Source organism: Heptranchias perlo, chromosome 3 (genome assembly GCF_035084215.1).
Source record: "Heptranchias perlo isolate sHepPer1 chromosome 3, sHepPer1.hap1, whole genome shotgun sequence".
NCBI lineage: Eukaryota > Metazoa > Chordata > Chondrichthyes > Hexanchiformes > Hexanchidae > Heptranchias > Heptranchias perlo.
Genome location: NC_090327.1, coordinates 1662581 through 1673612, shown reverse-complemented (window position 1 = coordinate 1673612; position 11032 = coordinate 1662581). Strand labels below are relative to the sequence as shown.

At 45.8% G+C, this 11032-nt stretch overlaps 1 protein-coding gene across 1 annotated transcript in view; it reads right to left on the bottom strand.

Moving 5' to 3' along the window:
- Positions 1–3951: 3951 nt before the first annotated feature.
- cdk5 (cyclin dependent kinase 5) overlaps positions 3952–11032 on the bottom strand; it is a 119614-nt gene continuing 112533 nt past the window's right edge. Inside the window, exon 12 of the mRNA XM_067974740.1 lies at positions 3952–4867. Coding sequence (XP_067830841.1) covers positions 4781–4867 — 87 coding nt within the window. The 3' untranslated portion in view covers positions 3952–4780. The remainder of the gene's footprint in view (positions 4868–11032) is intronic.

Genomic DNA, 11032 nt, shown 5'->3' with positions numbered 1-11032 from the left:
ATGGTGCACTATCCCCCCTCATCCTCACTCTCACAGCCCATAGTTATCGATCACCATCATGCCTGGGGACTAGGCCTGCTGCAATGCCTGGTGTGGACGAGCATCTCAGGAGCAGCAGCAGGTGGACCTTAGAATGGCCCACGGCCCTGGTGAAGCTCCCATGAGGGCCTGCCTGCATACTAAACACCAAAATGGCAAAAAGACATAAATGTAGTGTCACGCATGTTGGTAGGACCAACACAGAAAACACTACAGGGAATAATACTGAAAGAGGTTATTGTGCACAGATCACTGAAGATACATGACCAATGTAGAGAAGCTGTAGCTGAAGCTGACAGTATTGGGTTGTATTAATAGAACCATTCAGTACAAATCAAAGGACCCCCTTCTGTCATTACACAGGTCTCTGGTTGCACCACATCTGGAGTACTGCACCCAGTTTTGATCCCCTCACATGGTGGTGATATAGTGGCCTTGGAAAAAGTTCAAAGGAGAGCTACAAGAATAATTCCTGGCTTACAGAACCTTTGTTACTTAGATAGGCATAAAGAGCTGGGTCTATTTACTTTCGAGCAGCATGGATTCAGAAGCGACCGAATAAGAGGGAGACTGGGGAATGGGGATGGGGAGAGAGGAATGGGGAGGGATAAGTCGGGCAGAGTCGGGAGCAGCAGCAAGAACGTGGTGAGTGAGAGCGATGCCATGAGGAGCAGCGAGTAAAGGGGTGAGTGAAACCTGGGGCCCTTCCTGTGAGTAAATAGTGAAAGATTATTTGCATTGGCAAGCCAAGCCCCACTCTGTGGAGAGCTGCATGGCACCAATTTGTGCCAGTCATTGTGAACCTGGCATCACACATGGCACAGTATCAGTCTGATCAGTAAAAACTCCCGTCTGCTGCAGGACTGAGGCCTCCACTTTGAGCAGCCTCCCCCCTCGCTTTGACTTTGAAAACACTCCACGCCAGGCCAACCCAGAAATTGACTTGTGGGCCCCTTCACCCCATAAACAGGGACTGCAAGATCATGCAGGGAGCTGTAGTCGTTTCTCTGTGAGGCTGAATTTGACAAATCCACGGCATTGACTATTTGACATAATTTGAGCTGCGAGGTTGGTTTAGTGAGAGCGCAGCTCATTCACCGACAACGGGTGAGGGTTACATCATTGGAAGTGAGGGTGGCCTGACGCAGGCAAAGGAGGTCACAAGTCGATGGAAAACCGGAAATACTCAAACTGTCGCTAATCACTCCATCAAACTAAACATTGTGGGAGAGCTGTGGTGAGTGATGGATTGTTTTCAGGTTTATTGGGTGGAAAGTGGTGGGAGGGTCACCTTTTACATCACAAAGTGAACAGTCACACTGCGTCCGATCAAGTCACTTGCCACGAATGTGCTGGGCTTTCCAAGAAATGAATTCACTGTCGTTCGTCCTCAAGAGCGAGATCCAGTTTCTAACCGGAGGGAGGGGAGGAGGAGAACGTGATCCATCTCCCTGTCTGGACCACGTTCTCCTGCTCTTACACCCACCCCCACCCCACTGGGCCCACCCTGGACCTGGATCACATTCTCCGCCTCGCCTGGAACCCACCTCACGCACTGATGTTTCTAAACATTTCCTTGTGGCCAGGAGCAGCTGGGTCCCCGGCCTGTCCTGCTCCCCAGCCTGCCTCGCTCTGCCGACTCCCCCACTCTCCCAACTCCAGCCTGACGTCGCTAACCCCGGGTGCAGGTCTGATATATTTAAATGAGGCCTGGGACCCACGCTCCCCCCTCGCCCCCAATTACAAACGAGGCTTGTGTCTCTCTGCGGACGAGTTGTTCTCCATGTTGAAGAGGATGCACATCACTGTCTGGTAATGCAAAATGTCACTTCAAAGGCAGATGCTTTAAAATTCTTATCCTTGTTTTCAAATCCCTCCATGGCCCCGTCCCTCCCTATCTCTGTATCCTCCTCCAGCCCTACGACCCTCCGAGATCTCTGCGCTCCTCCAATTCTGGCCTCTTGCGTAGCCCCGATTTTAATCGCTCCACCATTGGCGGCCGTGCCTTCAGCTGCCTGGGCCCTAAGCTCTGCAATTCCCTCCCTAAAACCTCTCCGCCTCTCTCTCCTCCTTTAAGATGCTCCTTAAAACCTACCTCTTTGACCAAGCTTTTGGTCACCTGTCCTAATATCTCCTTATGTGGCTCGGTGTCAAATTTTGTTTGATAATCGTTCCTGTGAAGCGCCTTGGGACACAAGAACGTAAGAAATAGGAGCAGGAGTAGGCCATACGGCCCCTCGAGCCTGCTCCGCCATTCAATAAGATTATGGCTGATCTTCGACCTCAACTCCACTTTCCCGCCCGATCCCCATATCCCTTGATTCCCCTAGAGTCCAAAAATCTATCGATCTCAGCCCACGTTAAAGGTGCTATATAAATGCAAGTTGTTGTTCTCTTGACTTAACGAGGGTTGTTGGCCAAGTGTACATTGGTGACAGAACCACTTTGAGATGGAGGCCGGGGGGGCTCTCTGAATTGGTTCGATGAAACCTCATGTATAATTTGTTATGGTTTAGTATAAGAGAGTTAGCAGAGTGTTCCACCTTTTATTAAATGTTTTGCACCTGAGGAGGTATAAAGTTTTGCAATCCAGTAAAATCTGCTACAGTCTACTTTTTACTTCTGATTTGTAGTTTATCAGCTACGTGGCACAGACTTGAGTGAGTTTATTTTTCTGCTATCCAAAGACTAAGCAAACACAAAACGGCTTGTATCAATTCAGTGACCTAATTACAGCAACAAGTGTTTCTATTCGATCTCCAGGCAATGCTACATTACCAGATATTGTATGTAAAGAGTAGGGAGTGAGAGCTTGTTCACACGGGTGGTCTTTGGCGCCGAGTGAGAGAGCAGTATCTGGGGGAGTCCCAGTAGTCACACTGCTGTGGAGAGTTTAGGGAGGAAGCTGAACAAGTGACCCTGGAACTCGGGTCCCACAGTAACACTTCACTCAATCACATCGGCATTTCACAATCAACAAAAATGTTCAACCAACACACACACACACACACACACACACACGTTAACACAGATGCAAGCATGTGTTGACACGAGAGCACGTGTTAACACATGAGAGTACATGTTAACTGACACAAGCAACCACACGTTTTAACACACGTGAGCACACTTGTTAACACGGATAGCACACGTTAACAGACACGTGAGCACACTGACACGTGAGCACGCAGACAGGAGAATATACGTGTTAAAAGACAAAGAGCACTCACAATAACACACACATGGAAGTACATACGATGTGGAGATGCCGGTGATGGACTGGGGTTGACAATTGTAAACAATTTTACAACACCAAGTTATAGTCCAACAATTTTTATTTGAAATCTACAAGCTTTCGGAGGCTTCCTCCTTCCTCTGGTAAATGTGCTGAGGAAGATATGTTTACCTGAGGAAGGAGGAAGCCTCCGAAAGCTTGTAGATTTCAAATAAAAATTGTTGGACTATAACTTGGTGTTGTAAAATTGTTTACAATTGTACATACGATAACAGACACGAAACAGCACGCTTTAATACAGACACACAAGATCATTCAAACAGATGTGAGAGCACAAGTGTTAACATGCAGACATGAGTATTCACAATAACATGGGAGTACATATGATAAGACATACAAGAACACAGGTGTTAACAGACACAAAAACACAGACATACAAGAGTGCACATGGTAACACATACATCAGAGATCACATACAATGTAACAGACACATGAGCTCATAACACATACATACAATAACAAAGACACACTGACTCAAGATCAAATAAGTACACACAAGAACACTCACGCACAAAACAAATAATCAAGCTTTCAAGTTTCAACATTTCTTTCCAAAAAAAAGTGCTTTCTCGTGTGATGAACTCTATGGAATTCTAACAAAAATCCTTCTAGACAAACACTCCGGGTCTGCAGCAGGGATTCTGTGCTCCAATCCCACAGTAACACTTTACTCAGTGATATCATTACATGGTAATAAACAACAGTCTGCAACACACAATCATACACTCACGCACGCACTCACTCACGAGACACCCACGACAACACACAAGATGCAATAACACATATATGGGAGCAGACACGAGGGTCACACGTGATAAGAAACAGGACCACACATCCTAACATGCGACAGCACACATGACGACACGTGCGTGTACACACAACACGCATATGCACAAGGACATACGCAGACACACGACACGCATATACACAAAGACACACGCAGACGCATGACACATGTATACACAAGATCACACAGACACACGACACGCATATACACAAAGACACACGCAGACGCATGACACATGTATACACAAGATCACACAGACACACGACACGCATATACACAAAGACACACGCAGACGCATGACACATGTATACACAAGATCACACAGACACACGCACAGACACAAAACAGTCAACCGTACAAGTTTCACACGATTTCTTTCCAAACAAAAAAGTGCTTTCTCTCATGATAATCTGTTATGGAATGCTAACAAAGATCCTTCTAGAACAAACACTAAGGCAGCAGTGGGAGTCTCGTTCACAGGAGCCCCACCTACAATGACGGCACCCCAGCTGTCCGTCAAGTTGGCTGCTACAGCGAGGACACGTCTGGCGAGGGGAGTGGGAGGCAGGTCTTAAGTTGGTTCCTTCAGGCAGACGTGTAATGAGGCGAGGGGCAGTCGTGGGGCCGGGTGACTGGCGCAGTGCCGAGCGCCACTTCTCCCCTTAAGGAGGGCAGAAATCAGCGAAGTATGGGTGTTGCAAGGCTTCCTCTGCTGAAATCCTTTGCACTGGATTACACTTCAACAGGTTCTGTTAGAAAACAAAAGCAACAAACATATCTGAGGGCGAAGGTAGTAAGATTATAGACAGCATCCTTTCACAACGGAGAATGAGATCCACAGCTCGTCCAGACTGACAGCATCAGAGCCTCCTGCATGGTGAGTTTAGGGGGGCTCGATACAGTTCCAAATGGGCCAGGACCCACGGCACAGAACTGACCCCAGTTTGGTAAATAAAGGACGATCTCACTCAGGAACGTCACAGGCTGGAGGCAGTGAAAGACAAATGTCACAAAGGTGCATTAAGTGGGGAGGGGGCACTTCTCAGACTGGAGCTGAGGCACATTTTTGGGACAGTGTAGAGGGAGCTTTACTCTGTATCTAACCCTGTACCTGCTCTGGGAGTGTTTGATGGGACAGTGTAGAGGGAGCTTTACTCTGTATCTAACCCTGTACCTGCCCTGGGAGTGTTTGATGGGACAGTGTAGAGGGAGCTTTACTCTGTATCTAACCCTGTACCTGCCCTGGGAGTGTTTGATGGGACAGTGTAGAGGGAGCTTTACTCTGTATCTAACCCGTGCTGTACCTGCCCCGGGAGTGTTTGATGGGACAGTGTAGAGGGAGCTTTACTCTGTATCTAACCCGTGCTGTACCTGCCCTGGGAGTGATTGATGGGACAGTGTAGAGGGAGCTTTACTCTGTATCTAACCCTGTACCTGCCCTGGGAGTGTTTGATGGGACAGTGTAGAGGGAGCTTTACTCTGTATCTAACCCGTGCTGTACCTGCCCTGGGAGTGTTTGATGGGACAGTGTAGAGGGAGCTTTACTCTGTATCTAACCCGTGCTGTACCTGCAGGAAGGACCTGTTCAAGATGGACGGGTTGCACCTCAACAGAGCTGGGACCAATGTCCTCACGGGGAGGTTAACTAGTGCTGTTGGGGAGGGTTTAAATTAATTTGGAAGGGGGATAGGCACCAGGATGAAACATTAGAGAGGAGAAACGAGGAGCACAGAGGACTGGGAGGACAAGTAGCACTAGGGTAAAGAATAGTTCAGAAATAGGAGGGGTCAGACAGGGGGCAAATGTGAGGCAGTCTAAAATGAGATTGGAGTGCATGTGTGTAAATCACATAGTGTGGTAAATAAGGTTGGTGAGCTGCAGGCTCAAGTCGCCACATGAGACTATGATATAGAGGCAATAACAGAGACCTGGCTCAAAGAAGGGGAGGATTGGGTACTTAATATTCCTGGCTGCAAGATATTCAGGAAAGGTAAGGACAGAAAGAAAGTGGGGCATTATTGATCAAAGAAACTATTATAGCACTGTTGTGGTTGGGGGTCAAAGACAGAATCCATTTGGTTAGAATTAAGGAACAATAGAGGAGCTATTACACTACTGGGTATATACTATAGGCCACCAAATAGTGGGAAGGAGATAGAGGAGCAAATTTTCAGGCAAATTACAGAAAGATGTAAGAACTATAGAGTAGTGATAATGGGGGACTTTGGTTATTCCAATATAGACAGGGACAGTAACAGTGTAAAGGGCAAAGAGGGGGAGGAATTCCTGAAATGTGTCCAAGATAACTTTCTGGAACAGTGTGTTTCCAACTCAACCAGGAGGGAAGCTGTGCTGGATCTAGTCCTGGGGAATGAAGTGGGGCATGTTTCAGTGGGGGATCATTTGGGGAACAGTGATCATAGTATTATTAGGTTTAGAATAGTTGTGGAAAAGAACAAGGAGCAATCAAATGTGAAAATACTTAACTGGAGGACACCAAATTTCAGTGAGTTTAAAAGGAATCTTGCTCTGGTGGATTGGAATCAAAAATTGGTTGGCAAAACAGTAAATGAACAATGGGCGGCCTTCAAGGAGAAATTGGTTCGGGTACAGAGTAGAGACATTCCCACGAGGGGGAAAGAAAGGGCATCCAGAGCTAGAGCTCCCTGAATGGCTAAAGGTTTAGAGATTAAAATGAAACAGAAAAAGGAGCCTTAAGACAAATGTAAGGTTCATAATACAGTAGAGAACCAGACTGAATACAGAAAGTACAGAGGAGATCTCAAAATGGGAATAAGAGGGGCAAAGAGGGATAATGAGAATAGATGAGCGGCTCACATAAAAAGGAACCCAAAAGACTTCTATGAACATATAAATAGTAAAAGGGTAGTCAACGGAGGGGTGGGACCGATTAGGGACAAAAAAGGAGATCCTCTTGAGGAGGCAGAGGGCATGGCTGAGGCACTAACTGAATACTTCACTGGAAGTGTTTGATGGGGCGGTATAGGAACTTAACCCATATTTAATTTCCCAGAACTTGTGTTCAATGGGAGATCAATGGAAATCATCGAAAATTTACGGCACAGAAGGCGGCCATTCGGCCCATCGTGTCCGCGCCGGCCAAAAATGAGCCACCCAGCCTAATCCCACTTTCCAGCGCTTGGTCCGTAGCCCTGCACGTCATGGCTCTTCAGGTACTTTTTAAATGAGCTGAGGGTTTCTGCCTCTACCACCCTTTCAGGCAGTGAGTTCCAGACCCCCGCCACCCTCTGGGTGAAAAATATTTTCCACAGCTCCCCTCTAATCCTTCTACCAATCACTTTAAATCTATGCCCCCTGGTCATTGACCTCTCTGCTAAGGGAAATAGGTCCTTCCTATCCACTCTATCTAGGTCCCTCATAATTTTCTACACCTCAATTAAATCTCCCCTCAGCCTCCTCTTTACAAAGAGAACAACCCCAGTCTATTCAATCTTTCCTCATAGCTAAAAATTCTCCAGTCCTGGCAACAGCCTTGTAAATCTTCTCTGTCCCCTACATTTAGGTCCAAATCATTAATATATATCACAAAAAGCAAGGGACCTAGCACTGAGCCCTGCGGAACCTCACTGGAAACAGCCTTCCAGTCACAAAACACCCGTCAACTATTACCCTTTACTTCAAGTTTAACCTCGGTGGTGGGGAAACTTTTAGAAACAATAATATGAGACAGAATTAACAGTCACTTGGACAAGTGTGGATTGATTAGGGAAAGCCAGCACGGATTTGTTAAAGGCAAATCGTGTTTAACTAACTTGATAGAGTTTTTTGATGAGGTAACAGAGAAGGTAGATGAGGGCAATGCGGTTGATATGGTGTATACGGACTTTCAAAAGGCGTTTGATAAAGTGCTGTACGGTAGGCTTATCATCAAGATTGCGGCCCATGGAATAAAGGCAGCAGAAGCAACATGGATACAGAATTGGCTAAGGGACAGGAAACAGAGAGTAGTGGTGAACAGTTGTTTTTTGGACTGGAGGGAGGTGTACAGTGGTGTTCCCCAGAGACCTGGGCTGGGACCACTGCTTTTCTTGATATATATTAATGACTCGGATTTGGGTGTACAGGGCACAATTTCAAAATTTGCAGATGACACAAAACTTGGAAGGGTAGTGAACAGTGAGGAGGATAGTGATAGATTTCAAGAGGATGTAGACAGGCTGGTGGCATGGGCGGACACGTGGCAGATGAAATTTAAGGCAGAAAAATGCGAAGTGATATGTTTCATTAGGAAGAACGAGGAAAGGCAATATAAACTAGAGGGCACAACTCTAAAATGGGCACAGGAACAGAGCGATCTGGGGGTGTATGTGCACAAATCGTTGAAGGTGGCAGGGCAGGTTGAGAAAGCGGTTAAAAAAGCTTACGGGATCCTGGGCTTTATAAATAGAGGTATAGAGTACAAAAGTATGGAAGTCACGACGAACCTTTATAAAACACTGGTTCGGCCACAACTGGATAATTGTGTCCAGTTCTGGGCACTGCACTTCAGGAAGGATGTGAAGGCCTTGGAGAGGGTGCAGAAGAGATCTGCTAGAATGATTCCAGGGATGAGGGACTTTAGTTACGTGGATAGACTGCAGAAGCTGGGGTTGTTCTCCTTGGAACAAAGGCGGTTGTGAGGAGATTTGATCGAGGGGTTCAAAATCATGAAGGGTCTAGACAGAGTAGATAAAGGGATACTGTTCCCATTGGCGGAAGGGTCAAGAAGCAGTGAATATAGATTTAAGGTGATTGGCAAAAGAACCAAAAGTGACAAGGAAAAACTTTTTTTTACACGGCGAGTGGTTAGGATTTGGAATGCACTGCCCGAGGGGGTGGTGGAGGCAGATTCAATCATGGCCTTCAAAAGGGAACTGGATAAGTACTTGAAAGGAAAAGATCTACATGAGTGGGACCAGCTGGATTGCTCTTGCATAGAGCTGGCGCTGACTCGATGGGCCGAATGGCCTCCTTCCGTGCTGTAACCTTTCTATGATTCCTGCCACTGAGCCAATTTTGGATCCAACTTGCCACTCTCCCTTGGATTCCATGGGCTTGTACTTTTTTGACCAGTCTGCCATGTGGGACCTTGTTAAAAGCCTTGTTAAAATCCATGTAGACTACATCAAATGGACTATCCTCATCGACCTTCCTTGTTACCTCCTCAAAAAATTCAATCAAGTTAGTCGGACACGACCTTCCCTTAACAAATCCGTGCTGACTGTCCTTGATTACTCCGTGCCTTTCTAAGTGATGGTAAATCCTGTCCCTCAGAATTGATTCCAATAATTTGCCCACTACCGAGGTTAGACTGACTGGCCTGTCCCTCTCTCCCTTTTTAAACAATGGTACAACATTAGCAGATCTCCAATCCTCCGGCACCACGCCTGTATCCAGAGAGGATTGGAAAATGATGGTCAGAGCCTCCGCTATTTCCTCAATTGCTTCTTTTAACAGCCTGGGATACATTTCACCTGGCTCTGATGATTCATCTATTTTCAAAGATGCTAATCCCCTTAATATTTCCTCTCTCACTATGTTTATCCCATCCAATATTTCACACTCCTCCTTAACTACAATCTCTGCATCGTCCCCCTCTTTTGTGAAGTATTCATTAAGAACCATACCCACATCTTCCGCCTCCATACATAGTTTACCTTTTTGGTCTCTAATAGGCCCTTCTCTTTCCTTAATTATCCTCTTGCTCTTAATGTATTTATTAAACATCTTTGGGTTCTCCTTGATTTTACTAGCCAATATTTTTTCAAGCCCTCTCTTTGCTTTCCTAATTTCCTTTCTAATTTTACCCCTGCACTTTCTATACTCCTCTAGGCTTTCTGTAATATTGAGCTCTTGGTGTCTGACATAAGCTTTCCTTTTTTGCCTTATCTTACCCTGTATGCTCCTTGACATCCAGGGGGCTCTAGATTTGGCAGCCCCACCCTTTTTCTTTGTGGGAACATGTTTATTCTGAACCCCTTGAATCTCCCCCTTGAATGTCTCCCACTGCTCTGACACTGATTTACCTTCAAGTAGCTGTTTCCAGGCCACTTTTACTAAATCACATCTCAGCTCAGTAAAATTGGCCTTTCCCCAATTGAGAACTTTTACTCCTGTTCTATCTTTGTCCTTTTCCATAACTATGCTAAAACTAACTGAATTATGATCACCAGCACCAAAATGCTCTCCCATTGATACTCCTTCCACCTGCCCAGCCTCATTTCCTAAAACTAAATCCAGAACTGCCCCCTCTCTTGTTGGGCTTGCTACGTCCTGGCTAAAAATGTTCTCTTGAATGCAATTTAAGAATTTTGTGCCCTCTATACCCTTCACACTGTTTGTATCCCAGTTAATATTAGGGTAGTTGAAATCCCCTATTACTGCCCTACTGTTTTTGCAATTCTCAGAAATTTGTCTACATATTTGCTCCTCTATCTCCCTCTGACTGTTTGGGGGTCTATCATACACTCCCAGCAGTGTGACTGCCCCTTTTTTGTTCTTTAGCTCAACCCATATGGCCTCATTTGATGATCCTTCTAACATATCATCCCTCCTCACAGCTGTAATTGTTTCTTTAACCAAAATTGCCACCCCCCCTCCTTTTTTATCACCCTCTCTATCTCGTCTGAAAACCCTGTTCCCAGGAACATTGAGCTGCCATTCCTGCCCCTCTTTAAGCCAGGTTTCTGTAATAGCTAAGATATCATACTGCCACGTGTCTATCTGTGCCCTTAGTTCATCTGCCTTATTCACTATACTCCTTGCAATGAGTTATATACCATTAAGCACTGCCAAACTACTTTGTTGTTTATTTTTTAACCTTTCTTTCCTCTGCCTTCTTAAGTCACTTACTAATTTTCTGCCTTCTATCTCCAGTTCTGATTCTGTCCCAT